Genomic DNA, 19011 nt, shown 5'->3' on the forward strand with positions numbered 1-19011 from the left:
AAAATCCTGGAAAACACTAGTCCCAAAAACTTGCTCCAAAAGCATTGTCTTAAACCGTCTGCTTATTTGATGCATTTTGAGTCATTTCTTGGGGGATTCAGGGATCTTTCTTCCTGGCAAGGTGAGCTGATTTCACTCCACCTCATTATTCATGAAGAATGTCATGATGTTATTGTCCTTCACTGCTGGCACATGGTGATCTTTGGTATTCAGGAGGAAGGCTAAGCTGAATTGGCTGCTCGTATCTCCAGTATGTTGGTAAGCAGATGCTTTTCTTTGAGGGCCCGGAGTGCCAACAACTCTGAAACTGACCTCCCCAGCCAAGCAGTGAGACCTAGAAAGCTGTGCAAGTTTGACAAGAGGGCATACCTTTTGCAAGCCAGGCTTGATACATTTGAGGAAGCTAAACAATGTGCAGAAATCTGATGTAAAAGGAAAAAGTCTGTGTGTCAGAAATCAGGGTCAGTAAAAGATCAAGCTTCTATGAGGGCAAAAGAAAGAAAATGGCAAATGTGCCATTGTAGTAAAGAAGGCTTAAGAAAGATGAGTTAAGGGTGCTGCTTGGAGAATTGCAACTGCCGTTGAATGTTTGAGAGGAGCAGAGCATAAGAAAATATTGCTGTTTGTAATGTCATATGTGCAGGAGGAGGCATGCCAAGCACACCTTTTCTGGTATTGCTAAGACTGAAAAGCATCTTCCTCAAACGTGCTGGCAAATTCTCCACTGCAGTGTCAATCTCTATGTAGGCAATCATTTGTTAGAGAACATTTCTGGTATGTTCTGATACACAGTGTCACTACGAGAGAGGTTTTGAAGAAGCTGTAATATCCAGCCAGTATGAGTAAAAGTTGACAAATCAGAGGGATGGGAATACACAAACAAGAAAGTGGTTATTGGCAGTGGTTGTACTTGTCCTGAATGTTATCAGGCTGTTCTCTTAATATGCGCTCCAGAAAAGCTGAATTCTTACTAAGGAGAACCGTAAGGAGAGTAATAAAGAGTTTTTGTGGACCAGTCCCCTTTCTCCTTCAGTGAAATCACTTTTGTTTTTCACTGTTTTCCTTCCTGTTCTGGTTGCTTGGTTTCTCATCAGTTCTTTTGTCTGTTTTGGTTTTCCTCCCTACAAAAATTAATTCATTTTCCAAATCTGTGCCAGCTTGGCAACATCTCCTCAAAGCTGTGCTTGCCACACAGTGTTCCTCTTCAGTGCAGGCCTCAGCTCTTCTCCTTAGGCCAGTTGGCCTGCTCTTCTTGGCTGTTCTCCTAGGTCTCCAGAAAGGACCGCTACCTTTCCAGGTCCTTATTTGCATCCTTCCAGAAGAGGTGAGGTTTGTGGGCTTCTCTTGTGGAGGCTAGAGGGAAAGAAACAGTAGTGATTTATTTCTCAGTGCGCCTGAAAAGAAAAGAACTGGAGTTGAACAAGGAGATAATCATACAGCCGGATTTGACCGAAGGGAAGGGCTTCAATTTGGCCAAGCAGCAACGCTCTGGCTCCAACATTAAGTATCACTAAGTGAGAAAGACAGAGACATCCTCTTTTCTATATCACTCAGTGACAAAATTGAAGAATTTGGATAATGTGCTTTTCTGCATCTGGGCAAGAAGGACCTTAAATGTATTCGTGCTTCTTTCTAAATGTGTTAGCAGATAAATACAATCGTAAACCAAAAGCATAATTAGTATATCTAACGTCGGTCTAATAGTTCTGACACGGTCCTGACATACTCTTGGAGAGGATCAACTTTAGACTTGTTATTAATTGCGTGCAAATTGCTATGAGCATAGAAGTGTTCTCTTTTAAGAAGTTCAATCTTGTTATTGATGATATAAATTATAGTTTATTTCAGAAATTCATGGGAGAGATTAATTAGTGCAAGCAGCAAGATTTCTTAAGACCAAAACATTTTGGATTCAACAAATGTTTAACAACAACGTGTCATAAAAAATTACAGTGAGCATTTGCAGCTCTCGTCTGAAAACAGAACTATGTTGGACAAGCTGATAACACCTTTGCTTGAATTTTGGGTTTTTCTGCATCAGGTTCCTAAAGAAAGTCAGTTATGTTTAAAGTAGTAGGTCTTTTAATAGCATCCTTTATTCTCACAACTCTAGTTTGCAATAGGTAATAACATATATATATATATTCTCTTTCTCTTTAAGGCACAAGGAAAAGGAAATATAATGGACTACAAGAAGGTCAGTGAATTACATTTAATTCTACTTTTTATTTTTAATGTTTCCTGTAACATTTTCAAGATTATTTTTGACAGTCAAGAGAAACTTCCTTATTAAAGTCAAGTTACAATTTGTGTATGTGGAGGGAGAGAATGGCTTCTGCTATTTCTTGATTTAAGAAGCAAGTAATAATCAGCTACCCTGTAAGTATCAAACACAGTAATTTAATAATAATTTTTGCAGTTATTTATTCCACTCCCCAAATTTAGTTTTGAAACCAGGTTTGTAGTGGCTTTTGCTGTCTTTTTCTGCAGTCATTTGCAGGTTAGCTTCCATCAGTGATCTCTACTTGTTGATAGAGTATGTTGTTACTTTATCTCACCCTAATACTATGCTATCTATTATAAAATACACACATCTACACGCATTTTATAGTAACTTGTGTTTCTGTCAGTGCCCATTGCAGCTTTTAGCTCAGTCACCACTGTATTTGCTCCTGGGACGGCCCTATAGTAAAGGCTGACCTGAACTAAGTAGCTTATCAGCTGAAAGTACCTGGGGCACCATTAGCTCTTAGAGAAGTGCAGGAGGTGGCTGGGAGGGTTCTCCTGGTTCAGTGCTGGAGAACTGCTTACCTGTGGTGGAGTCAGAAGATGAGGTTGTGTCCCCAAGTCACTCGCTGAGCATGAGGCTGAGTTGTTTCAAGTCTTAAGTAGATCATGAGGGTCCAGTTATTTATCTCTAGCATCAATGAGAAATAATAGACAAACTATTGTGCACAGAGGATTGAGAATTGCCTCTTGAAGTGGAGCCTAAAGAACTTTACAGCTATGACTGTGCTGCTGATATGGAAAGCTAACACATACAAGTCAGACTTCTATTGTAATTGTTCTGTATTTAGAGAATTTGGATTATCATCTTTTATTCTTGTTTGAACACGAAAAGGGTCTTAGCCTTAGCTTGCTGTTTAAAACCATTGTCCTTTTTTTTTTGACAATAGAAAAGCTGATAAAACTTTTACTTTCTAAATGACCATCGTAATTCTGTGAATGTTCAGGCAAGGCTACTTGCTTTTGTAAATCTAGAATGGATTTGTTCCTTTTAATTGTTACAGTTGTGACATGCTCAATGTCATTTCCGTAGTTTAAAAAAAGGGGGAGGAAACTGCTTCTAAAATTGCTTTACTGAATTATTTATGTCATTGTATTCTGCATTTTGACTTGAATGATTTTGTAATTTGGATTGTTCAGATGAAATTGAAAAACCTACAGTGTGACTAGGCAACTTGGACACTTCAATAAAAGGAAAGAGAGGGAAAAAAAAACCTTCCTCAAGTTTTTTTATTTCATGTAAACAACTTCAGTCAGGAAGCACATGATTTCAGTACTCAGGGTGATAATCTTTTACATAAGCCACAGATATTACGAGTTTAGTAATGATAGTGAAAAACTCTCCATCCTTTTTTGAGCTCAAACATAGTCGACTTTGGTTTTTTTGTAGAAGTCTGTTTCAAAACTGTGGTGTCACATCCCTCTCTTCTGCGTTTCTTCATTTAAAATCAAAGTGGTCGTTAGTTGCATCCATGCTCAATGAGCCCAGTAACCTGTGGCTCACCCCAGCACAGCAGCTCGGCCAGTGCATGCACACAGCCAATTAGAAGGCATACTGTGCAGGACAAATGAGTATTTCTTTTCTGCCCTTTGCTCTGATGTCTTTATTTCTATATCACCAGAGTCAGTGTTTTGCACATTTGCTCTGTCTTTTCAAGCATCAAGGACCGCTCTCATCTTTCTATTTAGTTGCTAGAACTACTTGAACATACCTAATCAAATTTGGGGGCTTGCTTCTCTTTGAGTCTTAGAAACATCTCTAATGTTGTGAAAGCGAACGCCACCAAAACTAAAGCTTCTGAAAAACTGTATTTCTGTTCTCTTTATTTTTATTATGAACTTATTATTCAGCATGCCGTTTGCATAAGATAAAAGTGCTGTTCCTTTATTAGAGTTCATAAATATATGTATATAAAAACTGCTAGCTGTTTTGTCTGCTTAGGAATATTTCACCGTATTCACCACAGCTTTCAATTAAAATAATGAATGAAGGTAAAATTTAGAAATGGAGATTTACCCAAAGTGTCTGCTTGAAAGGCAAAGGTCTTACTTTATTTCCATTTTGAGACTGCTCAAGAACTTTGGAATTGTTCGCTTGATGCAAGTTATATTAAAATGGCATCCCTGAGTTTTTCCAGTGACAAAAAAAAAAAAAAAGATCTAGATAGTGCTAGTAAATTTAGTGAGGGCTCTGAGATAAATATAGATGTGAAATACTTTTCATTAATTTAGTTGGACCTGAGACTGTCATGTCAATAAGGTCACTATATTCTGCAAAATTGCTAGTACTTTTTTTTTCCCCGGCATATCAATCTTTTTATCAGAAGGACTTTGATATCGCAAAGGCACTTATTTTCTCACATTAGTATCTGAATGTTGCACTCTGATTTTTTTCTACACCATCACACCACATCCAGACAAATTATTGATCCATCATTGTGTTGTTTGAAAGTCTCTTACAGAGATGAAGTAGTTTCAGATCTGTTTTAGTGGTGTTTCTCAGATAACAAAAGAGAAAGTACCAACGTATGGCAGAGACAAAGCTCATGAATGTCACTGAAAGCAGCAGCAACTTTCCTGTCATCCAAATCTGTATGCCAAATTTTAGCAAAAATCTCAGACTTCTTAAAATCAAAAAGCTTTAATCCATTTTACAATTTCTTTGCCATGCCAGATAAGCTGTGTAATTCTGCAACAATAAATTGAGATCCTCAACGGATTACTTACTATTTTATAATATTGATTAAAAGCCCTCCACTGAAATCAAGGCCTTAATGGTGGCCTTAAGGCATTGTACAGACTTGTTAAGTGACAATAACGCAGGCACAACCAGTACCAGGAATGAATAATTCTTATTTTCTGGCCAAGGCTCTAGAATAATTATAAGATAAGGCTGAAGTATGTGGAGTCCTCTGTTTTGCAGCCAGATAGCTTACTGCAGGAAGAATTTGTTGTTTTTCTTAATGCAGGATTCATAAAAGATAAGTCAAATGAAAGGGGACATAGCAAAACTGCTTTTTAATGTAGCCCTGCTCACTTGCTTTGCTGTAGAGTCCTTTCATCCAAACTGGCATGGGGAATATGGTACCTCAGCAGTGCTGTAGCATACTTCGTTGGTTTGTCCATGAAGCACCAGGCACGATGCTAACACGGAGCAGGTTTTGTACTGTACTGGCAGTAACATGAGTCAAGGAGCAGTAGATCCAGCCATCCGTACGCTGCATGGCACTAATGCCTTGACTTCACATACGGTGGGAAAGAGCTAGAGAAGAAAAATGGGAAAGGTCACATCTGGAAACAAGGAGGTGTCTCAGTGGCAGCTAATCATGCTTATCATGCAGCTAATAAATAACAGTAACCCAGTGCCATCCAGTTGCATTAGCAAGAGTGTGATTCCCCCTCCCCAGCTCGCAGCTGACGGCCACGGCTAGTGCATTCATCCTGCTGGGGTGCTGTCAGCACAGCACTCTTACCGGCCTGTGGCATAAACGACAGCAGTCCCACGGTTCTCTTTAATTAAAGGGCACAGTGTCATCGTGAGATGTGTCATGGGACTAAAGGCAATAGACTATTTACTCTCTTCCTCCTGAAATGTAGCTAAGAGTTAAATACAGAGGATTAGTGTTTGTAGATGCTTATGACCTCTGATAGTTTTCTGTTAAAATTTGCCTGGTTTGTCTCAGAGTGGCCATTGCCATTAGTTCCTTCTGTTCTGTACATTAAAACAATAGTGAATATAGGTTCTTGCCATGTGGTAGTGATATTACACAGAAAAGAGCATTCAGGAGAAGCAGTTTACTCCATTGTTGGAGTATCTCAAAGTGCATGATCATCTTGTTATGGATGCTGTTATGCTGTTAAATCTGGGTAGGTTTAGGGTTTTTTGTTTTCCAAGAAAGCCTGTTGGTTACTATTTTTTTTGTTTATATTTTGAAATTAGACCTTGGCTAAACTGTAGTCAAAGGTAATAGTTAACCAAATTCCTAAGGTGTACATCCAGTACCAAAAATCAGTTGCATTGTTGTTTTTAATCAATGGGTATTTTCTATGGCTTCTTTGGGGTGAGACTACAACACAACTTTTGTTTCGTTAAAGCAAACAACTATCACATCTTTTAGCATAAATATCAAGTTAATTGCTTGTGTGTGCTAAGATGACAATTAATAATGGCTACTTGTGTTACTGAGATTGGAGAAAGTCATGCTTTTTGGCCCGTCATATACCTATCGTTTAGATTTGAAAGCTAATAAGCCTCGTCAAGTTCATTGTGAAAGGCCTGGAAAGGCATAAGGAGGAGGAGTGTTTTCTAAAAAGTTAAAAGGTCTGTACAATCAATCAGCGGCTCAGGATGACTTGTAATTTTTTGGCAAAATGTATTACCGTGACTGCGTAACAGCTGGGGTAGCAGTGCTCCCTGTAAGTAGGCCATCTTTCCTGTACTGTTGGGGGTGGTTCGTTCCAGATTTGGTCTTTTTCTAGAAGGGGATTTTTTTTAGTTTGAAGTAAAAAGGTAATTCAGCTGTTTGTCAGTTGAGTAAGGAAAATAAATCATATTCTATTAATAGAAGTTTCTGTAGGATGTTATGCCCATAAAAGACGCATTTCTTTACCTTTTATGTTCAAAAAAAAATCTAAGAAAATATTGGATAAATGCATTTACTGCCCCAATTTCAAGTGGCATATTATTCTGCATATAACCAACAAAGATTAAAAAAAGAAAGTATTTTATGACATTCTGAAGCGATGCACTTAAATGATTGCCAAGCCCACACTGAGAAGGAAGAGCCTAAACCCGTGTCCAGCCACAAAAACTGCAAGCGAATGCTGAGACATTCCAAGGTACTGCAGAAACAAAGGAAAAATTTGAAAAGGTTTGTCTGCCAACTATAAAACGTGCCTGTGCTGATTCAAGGTAACATTTCAGCAGTCTAATACAGGGTTCTTTTTGAGCATGGTGTTCCCACAAAGGAGAAAACAAATTTAGAAAAACTGGCGCAGAGCACTGTAAACACAACGCATGTCAATCACTCAGACACAGACCAATTTAAATTCTATATTATAAGGGTTTTTCTTATTTTGGTGAGTACTGTACATTTCAGAAATTTAGAATAGTTTAGCTCACTTCAAGATCAAAGAGAACGCGTGATGTTTGAAGATTTCAGTATATAAGAAATTAAGCTGTTTAGGGTCATTCTTGTGAAGCAAAAAATACATTTTTCTGAAGTCGCTTGCTGATATCTTGTCACTAAAATAATTAATGCTAAGTTTGATCATTAAAAAAAGAGAATGTTCTTATTCTCCCTTTGCACAGAAAATCTAGTACAGCCAAAATATTTACCACGTATTCACAGAGTCTTCCTTCAACTCCCCACCCACCCCTGAATTTGATGTTCCCTGTACACAGAACTATCTAAAAGGAATCTTATTTTTCCTTTTGCTGGGAAATAAGGTAAAAATATATCAGCAGAGAAGACTTAAAGTTGTTCCTTTGTGCTTGAATACCTGCTGTTTTTTTTGTCTTCATTGATTCTTCAGTCTCCAAAATCCAGAAGTCCCTAGGTTGCCCCTTAGTCCTCTTGCCATCTTCTCCAACAGGAGAGCCCAGAAGAGTTGGTCTGGAAGGCAAATACTTAATTTCTGTGCTAAATTTCTCTTTATCTTCTTAAAACATGAGGACTGCAAAACATAGTACTTTGAACTCTGCTTTATCCACAGAATCATGCAGTAACTGAGGTTGGAAGGGACCTCTGGGGGATGTCTGGTCCCACCTCCTTCAGAGCCAGAGTGGAAGGATTAGCTCAGGGCCTTCTCCACTTGAGTTCTGGGTACCTGCAAGGACAGACCTGTTACAGTGATTTCCCTCCTGGTGGAAAAGAATTTCTTTGAGTCTAATCAGCATTTCCCATGCTGCTCCCTGTGCCCATTGCCTCCCATCCCTTCTGCGTGCACTGTTCTGACTCCCTTGCACTTCCCTTGAGGTGGTGGGGGCAGCACGACCAGCCTTCACTTCTCAAGGCCGAGCCTTCCCTTGCTAGTGCACCCGGCAAGGTGTGGTTGATCATGTTTGCTGCAAGGGCACACCACTTCAAGAAAAAAAAAGTGTGTGTAGACAACTACAAAGGAAAAAGAGTACAGTTCAAATACCAGAAACATGGGATGTGGACTTTGCGACCTGTTGGCCACTGATTTTAATCTAGTTGAAGGTTGTCAAGAGGCAATTTCTGTTGGATGACCGCTTAGTACTGTATGTGAAAATAGCTGTTGGTTTGAGATTCACCACCACCACTGCCATTTCGTTACTCCTACCGTGTCTGTAACACGTCACTAGAATCGAGAAGCTGCATAGGACCCTATCAGGGTTGTTAGTTCAAATGTAGAAAATATCCCTTAGGTGCCTAAATACACAATTAAAATGAAAAAAAAAAAAAAAAAAAAAGCAGCTAATGCTAGAAAGTAGGAGCAGGAGTGTGAATTCCCTGCAGAAATAGCAGGGTTGGTCGGTGAGCAGAGCCATGCAGTTCTCCCCTTCAGCACCGTTCTGTTCCCACACGTAGGGCCAGAACCACGAGCAGCCTAAATATGGTTACGTGGTCATTGACCCAAACTGCTGCAGTGTTTTATTTAACACGAGGGCTGAAAACAGTCCTTAAGATCAAGATATTGAATCCAGATCTCCCTTTCCCCGGGAAGTGCCTGCTGGTCTGGTTTTCCGGTTCAGTTCTTGGCCCAGCAAACCTCAGAGGGCTGAGTGGAAAGTTCCCCTACTCCAGCTGGTCGGTGCTAATGGTTGTCTCTGGCAGGGTAGGAAATGGGGGGGTCTGACACCAAGGTGCTGATATTAAACTCTCCTTTCCAGTGGGTCAGGGTATGGCAAGAGCCAATCTTCAAGGAACAATCAGCGTCATCTTACCTTTTAGTTGCAGGACATGCCCAGGGATGTGTGCAGAGGGAGATAATGGGAAGCAACCTTAGAGATGGAAGGGGTCAGAAACCGTCCCTTGCTCTTCCTCTTAATCTGCTGACAGAAAATGGCTGAAGTGGGAGCTGATACAAGAGCGAAGAGAAGGGAAGGAGGAAGCTGGAGAAGCAGAGCCCGGCCTCTCAGCAGTTTGTCTTCCTGTGTATGCTCAAAGCATTCAGAATGAGAGACCCTCGGTACTTCCCTCCTTTACATATCTTCCTGTTCTCCTTTGCTCTTTCTCTAACTTGCGATTAAAGCCATCCCTCCTTCCAGCCAAAGACAAAATTAAAATGAATTCATTGCAGGTCAAGTGGATGAGGCTGGGCTTAGTGCAGACAGCAGAGCAGGCTGCGTGGAGCAAAGCTCTTAACGTGCTGTTTTCAATGCCCACCCAGGTATCTTTTTTTTTCTTTCTTTTTTTTTTTTTCCCCAGCCTGCAGTGATTTTGTTGTTGTGTTGCTTTCTCTTAGATTTGTAGAACAACCTTCAGACATAAAACTTCGGGGTTCTGAGCTTCACGTGTACAATGCAAAGCTGTTAAGCCCGGTCAACATCTGAATAGACTGAGGAAAAACAGTGTTGGTGTGTTGGGAGGGGGCATGGCTTCCCACCTGAGTCTTAACTTGGCTGCACTACTGCAAGACCACTCTTAAAGCTGAATTTAAACAACGGGATCCCTTCTGTGAGCTTTCAGGTTCTGGGCACCTTCAGAAGGAAGTAAGGCTTCATGGCCGATGGTCTGAACAAAAGCTAAAAAGCTACGATGCACTACTCTAGCATATCTAGCAGTTCAGCTGGAGAAAAATGTCTAAGCGATCCCTATTTTGACTTGTATTCTGCTTTAATTATTGATTGGTGCCCTGAAGAAGGTTGTGTTTTAGTGATGGATGAAGTTGTTGCTACAAGTGGAAATATGCTTGCACAAAATGATGGAGACCAGAAGATCAGATTCCTCTATTTAGAAGAAAATAATGAGGGAGCTTAATTGAAGTTTATAAAGTAACAAATTGAAGGAGTTTGTTTGCTTTTCTATTTGTTTGCCTCAAAAATCAGCTGCTTCCATCTAAATGAAATTAAGAAATAACACATCTGAACTGGGTACATGGGGTTTTTTTGAAATACTTAATTTGTGAAGTTCATTACATGAAATCATTGAAGCCCAAAACCAGAGAGTGTGGAAGCATAGCCACAGTACAACTACCGGTGCAGCTAAAGGCTTAAATTGGTTGTTTTGCATACAGAAGGGCTACTGAAACCTGGCTTCCCGTGGAGTTACATCCTGAGTTTCCTTAATGACCGCCTCGCTACAAGAAGCTGAGTTTGTACTCCTGTATTTTTTTTCTTCCTTTTTACAACCCCGGCTGAGATAGAGGTAACGTGCAGTCAGGTTAATCCAGACGGGTTTGCCTCAGTGTATCCTTACTTGAGTTGACCAGCTGATTCTGCAAGCGGAGTGTGAAACAGGAAGTTTTTAGGGACTCTGAGGTAAACAGGAAAGAAATCAGCTTCCAAAGAAGGGAAGATGATGTTATGTCATTAACAATATGTCCTTGTCTGAGTATTAGCAGCCACACCAAGCATTTTTAATGAGCGTTGGCGAATCAGCAGAGTTTGCGTCACAATGCGTGGCTTCTGCCGTCTCAAAAATTGTGACTGAAGGAAGGGGGGAGAAACACCTCTTCTTGCCGCTCACATACCTCCTCTTCCCCACCGCCCGTTGCTGCAGAGCCGTGGTGTACGGCAGGTTCCCATTCGCTGGGGTCGTGTTGAATTAACTGTGCAACGCGGTCGTGCCTCTGGGCTTGTTCTTCTCCGAAGCACAGCACGGGAAGATCCTGACTGAAAGGGGAAATAAAAATCTGATGGTCTGGGACCTGAACGCTCAAGTGCTGTAATACGCTTTCGACTAATTTCGTCTTTAAATACAGATAATGAGTCCACCTCAGTTTGTATTGAGATAGGAAACGTCGGTCATTGTATATAAGAGCAAGTATCTATAAAATGAATTGCTGTTACAGTTTGGTTAAGCCTTAGATATTTTTGACATGATTTAAACTAGATTGTTAAGGTTATCCTGATGTATTTGCAAATGAATTGGGGCATTGTGCTGTACACTGGAGGAAAATGTAATTTATAAAACCCTGTATAATTAGTTACTGTAGATACCTGTGTTAAGAAAACCTTTTTTTTTTTTTTAATTTTTATAAAAAAGCTGACACCATGATGAAACTGAGCTACAAAAGCCACCTGGGATGCAGCTTGTGAAATGGTCTCGTGCTTTAGGGATAAGCATTCGTAGTATTTTGTAGGAAATGTAACCTGTCATTTACCCAAGCTTTTAGGTGCCAGATCTTTCCAGCAGCTTGCTGTGAACGTGTTACTCCATGAAAACGTTTACTCTCTCAGCTGGTGTATCACTGAACCTTTCTCCAGTTCCCTGTCCTTAGTGGGAAGATTGGGTTCGCATGGCTGTAGCCGAGTACAATAAACTTTAACAGATCCCATTTTACCGACAGAATTCGCTTTTGTCCACTGTAACCAATGTAATCGCATGGTGTATAAATAGAAATCTGTAGCACAAAAGGCAGGAGTTCAGTGCATGTCTCCAAAAGCAGGGAATGTAGCGGGTGTTGGTAAAAAAAAAAATCCAGGTTTTGACTGCAGAAAATGTGAGAGTGAGTGGCTGGGGTGCCGGTTCTGCACAGGAGCTCTCAGACAACGGCTCGGCTACGAAATGCCCAGATATCCAAATTTATTTTTATTTTTTTGCTTTGTTCTGTTGTGTGCCTGTTGGGAGAGCTAGCGCCTTGCAGGCGTGATGCGTTTTAAATCACCTGCGGCTCTGCCGTAGCTGGGAGCCAAAGCAGAGCAGCTGCACACCTGAGACGGGTTTGAGAGCCTTTCCTAACAGCCCCGACGATTGCCGGTACCCCTGGAAGGGGCGGCGGTGCGGGAAACGATCGCGCGCCGGCCCTGCCAAAGCCCATCTCGCCCTGCCTGTGTCTTCCAACAGCTGCAAGAAGCGATCAAGGCTGGCAAAGGTGTGACTTCTGCCATCGACCTGTGCCGTTGCCACGGAAACCGAGCGCTGGCGGCCCTCGAGAGCTTCCCTCCCTCGGAGGCCAGAGCGGCCTTGGCCAACATCGTCTACGCCGTCACCAGGTTCTCCTGACGCCGGAGCCGGAGCCAGCCTACGCGCTGCGCCGGGGACACGCTCCCCGTGCCGCACACCCAGCCCCGGCCTCCACGCCGAACAAAATTTAGGGGGTGGGAGGGGAGAGAAAGAAAAAAAAAAAAAAAAGAAAAAAAAAAGGGGATGTAAATTTAAAAAAAAAAAAAAAAAAGGTCAACCTGTTTTTTTCGCTCGTCGTGCCAGAAGCACACTTGAGGCTCTGCGCCGGTAGAAATAATTAATGAGGCCCGTTTCCGTGACCTCGGCAAATGGACAGGAAATAAGTGCCTATTGATTGGGCACCGGCGGGGACGGCGCCAGGGCGGAGGCCGGCGGTTTTCCTGCCCGGGGAGGCCGGGGTGGAGGCGGGGAGGGAGGCCGGAGGGCGCGCAGAGGCAGGTGCCGCGCTCCCGGACCCGAGCCGCCGCCGGAGCCGGGAATCGGCGTGCCCCCGTTTATCACTGCGAAGGGCAGCCCGGGGAATCAGCGGGGGGAAAATCCTTCGTCTGCCTGCATGCGGCCGGTCGCGTCTCCCCACACTGTTTTTATGTATTCGTATGTAAAATCACCCCGTGCCCAGTGCTTTCCCTCTTTGAGAAACTCGATGAGAAAATGTGTCAAGCATGGTAAGTAGGAGCTTTAAAATATTTAATCAAATATTAATTTGGCTCTGTTAAGGGAAGTGACTGCCTGGTTTTTATACTGTGCATACAAAATGCGCTGCTCTGGGTCAAAGAACTGAGGTCTTTCCACTCTTCTTGGGGAAGGAATATCCTTCCCTGGGATCAAGAAGTTTGTTTCAGCTCAATCTTACACAAAGCAGTTTCCTAGATTTGCCACACTTCCGTTGATTTAAGCCAAATAAATGCTAATTTCTAGGGCTAAATGTCGTCTTTTGGCAGAAAGGGACAAGGAATGTTCAGTCTTGCACCACTCTGAATAAAATGGAGAAAACACTGGAGAAGTTTTGAACCTCGGTGTGTTGAATTCTAAAGTCCAACTGCAGAAAGCTTATAAGGTGTATCAGGAGCCTGCAATGCGAGACTGTCTCTATTTTGTTCATAGGAGATGATTTTTGTGGTTTGCATGCATGCAACCCGAGAACGTCGTTGACAAGAAGGCTGAGTTTACATAAATGATCTAGATTGAGACTCAGCTACCTTTCTTCCTTCTGTGGTGTAATTACAGCCCAATCTGGAGACAGCTAGCACAGCAAACAGATTTCATTACATCGTTCACTCAAACACTAAGTGGAGTTATTTCTGTTAAATTCTCTCCTCCCTCCTTCTCCCCCTGCACTCCTCCCCCCTCTGTCACACAGCTTATTTATCGTAGACCAGCGTGTTGCATTCCACCGAATGCAAAATATAAATACAAACTGTAGCCTCTAAAAATGTACTGAAAATCTATCCTGCATGATGTACATAATATTCTGTGTAAAATATGCCTATATTATACTGTAATATTACATGTATAATAAGGACACTTGAGACAGTCATTGTACGGCAGCCGTGTCCAAAACTCAGGTCTTGCTTTATTTTGGAGAATGTCTTCAGCACCAGACCCCTTCTTGCTTGCATTTTCTTTTTCTTGCCTGCCCTGGCGTTTTTTCTCTCTTCTCACCTCTGCCTGGGTTAGTGCTGCTGCCACAGCAGGAAGGCTGGAGACAGCAGAGAAGCACCCAGGCAGCGGTAGTCACAGGCATCTGCCTGAGCAGAACCTGAGGGAACTTCACAGGTGAAAATGTAAATGGCGTACATCGTCAGCGGGCTTGCAAGTAAATATTCAAATTCAACCCCAGTCATGTTTCAGGCAGCTTTTTTGGACCTGATTTTTACTCATTAAGGATAGAAGGAGCCATACGTTATCTTTATCTCATATCTACACTGAATGCTTCATAATGATTTACGGCTGCAAGGGGCTTGGGTCTGGCTGGAGATATTCTGAGCCATCTCTCCTCAGTTATGTGAAAGAAATATCAAACATATGCAAAAATCTCTGTGCACCTGGTTTATTTTTTCATGAAAGTACACTTTTTCTATTTGTACTTTTTACTAATAAAGACAAATCAGCAAAAATAATGACAACTTTTTTTTTTTGTATTTATATCACCAGAAAGTTCTGATTGCACTTAAACTATTCCATAACATTAATTTAAAATGAAATCAAAATGAGTTGTACCATGCCAACATTATCAAGTGATTCTGTATTCAAGAAATTTATCCGTAATCATTGAGAAATTTTCGTCACGTTGTCACCTCCAAGTAAAATACAAGCACGGTGTTGTCAAACTTTGGGTGAATTATCACTGCTGAGCATTAATACATTCCCCACACCATATATAATTTCTGAGCCATGGAGGAACCTAGGCTTTTTGGTTTTATTTCCCTGAATTTCTTGCCCCCGCTCACCTCTGTAGGGAGGCTGGGGAGGGGGAGGTCTGGGGTCTGGTTGAAGAAAGAATTCACTTGTTTCAGTCATCTCAGTGGCAGAAGCTGCGTTCTCTTCAGCTGCCTTGGTAAAGTAGAAGAGGATGGAGAGCAAGAGCCTGTCTCAGGCGCTCTGGATCAGCACAGATGGAGGTGCCCTTTCTTAGGAAACCCAGGCTCCTTAAGACCTGCCTTTTCTGTTCCAAATGCTGACATGCCAGAGCATCTCATCTGCTTCGTATCCATTTTAAAACAGACACTGTGTAATATATGATAAAATTATCATCCACATGCTTGGATTGCCAAAAAACAACAACCAATAACCTATTTGAATGTCTTACGCATTTTTTGTTCTCTAATGATCAAAAACTGTCAGAATGTATGTTGACTAAAGGCTTTGGGGAGTGGGGTGGTTGTTTTTCAGCAAAGTTATGGACATAAGCCATTTCTTTTCCATGCCCTTGCATTTCAGAAGGTCTTTGGCATGGGAAATTGCACCTAATTTTTATGTCTGCTTCTCCTTATTGCCACCAGTACGCCAAGCCAAAACACAAGCAGCTCAACCAGAAGTACCCATCAGCTGCTCCTCTGAACTTCATCCGAGGCATTGTATTGCTGGACCGTTCCACGGGCATGTGAGGTCCCAAGTCATTAAACCAAACTGAATTCATCTGCAAAGAGCACAGCTGCAGTGGCTAGAAAGGCTGGCGCATAGGTGTCTGATGGAAAGCTGTTCAACTGCCAGCCTAGTTTTTCCAGCTCCACGGGAGCATAGAAATTTTGGCTGGAAGGGGCTGCTAAAGGTCATCTAGTCAAATCTCCTGTTCAGAGCGAGATTGCTGCCAACACCAAGTCCAGCCTTGGAAACTTTCAGGCATTTTGCTCCCGCAGGTCCCCCACGCAGCCTGTCCTAGTGCTGCTCCACCTTCCTTGTGAAGGAGTTTTTCTCATGTCCACCACGAACCTCCCTCACCACAACTGGTGGTGATGGCCCGTTTCATACATCTGCCGCTGCCAAGAGGAGTTTGGCTCCCTTGTCTTTAATTCCCGACCCCGTACGTGGATGCTGCTGGTCACTTACCCCTCAACCTGCTCCTACTGGCCCGGGCAGCCCCAGCTCTGTCTGCCTCTCCTGGTGGCCCTGTGTGCTAGGTCCTGACCAACGGGGTCGCCCTCCAGCGGCCTGCATCATTTCGCATCGTGCCTGTTGTTGGGCTGCAAGCCCAAAATAGGCCGCTGCAGGAGCGCCCTTGCTGGGTATGGCAGAGTAGAATAAAAGTCTACCCAGAGGTACTGGGTCTAGCTGGGATGGAGTTAATTTTCTTCCTAGCAGCACAGTATGGTGCTGTCTTTTGGATTTGTGACCAAAGCGGCGTTGATAACACCCCGATGTTTTAGCTGTTGCTGAACAGAGCTTGCACAGCACCCAGGCTTTCTCTGCTCCTCACTCTGCCCCCACAGTGAGTAGGATGGGGTGGGCAGGAGGCTGGGAGGGGACACGGGTGGGACAGATGACCCCAACTCACCGAAGGGATAATCCATGTCACATATTGCCATACTCGGCAATAAAATATGGTGGAGGGGAGTTTTCCTTGGAGGCTGTTGTTTTGGGTCTGTCTGGGCATCAGTCAGCTGGTGGGCATCGCTTTTGCATCACTTGCGTTTTTTTTTTTATTTTTCTGTTTGTTTGTTGTTTTTTTTTCCCTATTAAATTGTCTTTATCTCAACCCACAAGTTTCCTTCCTCTTGCCCTTCTGATTCTCTGCCCCATCCTGCTTGGGGAGCGTGGGGCCGTGTGTGTGTGTGAGCGGCTGCAGGGTGTGCTTTGCTGCCATCCCGGCTGAGCCCACCACGGTCCTTTCTGGTGCCCCACGTGGGGCGTGAGGGGTTCGAGATAGTAACAGATCTAACTGGAGCATGCTACAGGGAGCTCCTGTTCAGGTCGTTGCTGGCCAGTGTTTATTTACTTGTCCCTGCCACTGGTTTATTTGTTTGCTTACCTCCGTGCCATGCTCCCCTTCTTGCCGTACATCAAATCCGAGAGGCTGTTAAAGGCTGTTCTTGCCTTTTGCGGTTTGCTGTGCTCTGCAGCACTCGGTTGTGTTTTGCCTGGGAGAACTATGATGAAAACACTGGCCTTGAGCCTAATCTGGTATTTGGGCCCCGCGTTGCTGCCGTCCCAGTACTTCGGGAACCATCTCGTGGAGACGATTAACAATTGCACCTTTTCCCTCCTCTCAGAGAGCAAACTTGTGAAGGAAATGAAGACCAGCACCTTCCCGTTCTCCTGTAGGGTAGATGCTTCCTACCTCGTTAAAGAGCTTTTCAGTACCTTGAGCACCCTGGGCTGATCAGAGTGCTTGTATCAGTGCTTCTCAAAAATGCATTTCTGGCTTTTCCTAGGGTTAACCAACTATTTAGGAATATCACAAGGACGTGCCTTGAGGCAGCATGGTCATGGGTGGCAAGGTGTGTGGGCGAACACGGGCAGGCACCGAGAGCTGTTTTCACCTCCGGGGGTGTGGGAGTTCACCCCCAGCAACTGCGGGAGCCTGGTGAAGTGACAGAACGCTTGAAACAGGGATGTTTCGGATGTGCCAGAGGGACACAGCTCCTCACTGTGCTGGAGCCTGGCCTGCACCTACCGAGCACTGCTCGGTGCCCTCAGGGGGGAGAGAGGGGCCCTGGGTCTGAGGGCACTGCGGCTAAGCTGGAGGGAGACCCAACCCACAACTGTATCAGGCGCCCCTGTTGTCAAGTAAAGAACAACAGAAGCTAAAGTCAGCTTATTTGGTCTGGAAGGAAGAAGCTTCTCCTAAGAAGGAGCAGAAGGAAGAACCAGAAGGGACAGCCTGTTCTTCAGTAGAGCAGTCATAAGAATAGGAGGAGGAAGAGACAGAAATCACAAAAGAATCTGAAACCCCCCTGTTTCAGACTACCCCTGAGTGCATTGAGATATGCAAAAAGATTACAGCCATCACCCAGGCAAGCAGATTACCCGCTGGTTGCTCCGGTGCTGGGACACTGGGGCAAACTGTGAGGAATCAGAGGGCAAGGAAGCCCAGCAGCTGGGGTCCCTCAGTAGGGACTGGGGCAGTGACAAAGGGATTGGAGAATGGGCAACAAGCCGAAGCCTCTGGAGGCAGCTCCTGTCAAGTGTGAAAGATCCCCTCAGGGGAGATCTTGTAAGATACCGAGGCAAGTGGACCGCCACTGGGGGAGGTATCCAGTACCAGAGGGAATTAGCCATGGTGGAGGTGGTCCACAGCAACCTGGACAACAGTCGAGAATCCAAAGACCCCGATGAAGTCCAGCACATGCAGACCATGTGGCAGAACTTTGTACAGAGCACACACGTACACCATCACCCTGGCTATAACGAGGTGGGTACACAGCAGAGCACCAGCAGTGGATAGATCGGATAGCCAGCCCCAGCAATTCGGAGAACCTCCCTTGTTCCCCGACCCTGTGTCTCACCTGTGGAGAGGCTGTCCCAACAGCTCCAGCAGCTCAGAGCGTCTTCCTCCTCACCCATACCAGCCAGCAGCTCAGCCGTCAAGTCGGCCTTCTGTGCCTCAGGGGGAGGGCGCCACGGCTGCACCTGCGTGACCATGGAGAGGGCGTGAGGAAGTGGGGTGGTGAACCCACCTTGAACCTAGGAGGAGAAGGAAAACCCTGCAGCTTACTGGACTGCACGGATCTGATGGCCTGGCAGGCCTGATCATACGGTCACATGAGGCTGTGCTTCTCCCAACATAACCCAGGATGTGCCCTGCTTATTTGCAATCACATGGCCCATGTTCAGCTTAGCAGGCAACTTATAAAGTTGCTATAAGGTTGAAACATTTTTTAGTTTAATGGAAACGTTAAGAAAATACTCTCTGGAGTGGCTGGGGAATGCTTCTTGCCCCAAGAGGTGTAGAAGGTGACAGACCGGACTGCTCAGGGGTTTAACCTCTTGGTGGAACCTCTCCATGGCTGCTACTTCTGGGCAGTGTTTGGATTGCCATAGATGCAGCAGCCTAACTCAGCAGCTGTGTCACGCAGCAGATTTACCGAGGCAGGGCCTTCTGTGTCAGGCCACTCGCTGTCACTACGCTCATCAGCTACTTGAGTCTCACAGAAAAGCGAGGCATCAAGCTTCTCTCATTCTTCGTAGTCTT

General features: G+C 43.9%; 1 protein-coding gene and 1 long non-coding RNA gene across 10 annotated transcripts in view; one reads left to right on the top strand and one right to left on the bottom strand.

Moving 5' to 3' along the window:
- The window catches only part of BEND3 (BEN domain containing 3), a 150184-nt gene that overhangs the window by 104251 nt on the left and 26922 nt on the right, over positions 1-19011 (top strand). For 4 of the 9 annotated variants that reach the window (XM_066994458.1, XM_066994457.1, XM_066994447.1 and 1 more), the window contains one exon: positions 2162-2197. In XM_066994458.1, coding sequence (XP_066850559.1) covers positions 2162-2197 — 36 coding nt within the window. Of the gene's footprint in view, positions 1-2161; positions 2198-9552; positions 9643-9717; positions 11766-12260; positions 14501-19011 lie in introns of those variants that run through there. The other 5 variants (XM_066994452.1, XM_066994454.1, XM_066994456.1 and 2 more) reach the window with 5 other exon arrangements.
- LOC125184709 (uncharacterized) lies at positions 549-18618 on the bottom strand. The gene is made up of 4 exons (XR_010830428.1): positions 18326-18618; positions 7789-11086; positions 2812-5548; positions 549-1353 (listed from the first exon to the last, which is right to left on the bottom strand). It is a non-coding gene; the product is annotated as an uncharacterized lncRNA (long non-coding RNA).

Source organism: Anser cygnoides, chromosome 3 (genome assembly GCF_040182565.1).
Source record: "Anser cygnoides isolate HZ-2024a breed goose chromosome 3, Taihu_goose_T2T_genome, whole genome shotgun sequence".
NCBI lineage: Eukaryota > Metazoa > Chordata > Aves > Anseriformes > Anatidae > Anser > Anser cygnoides.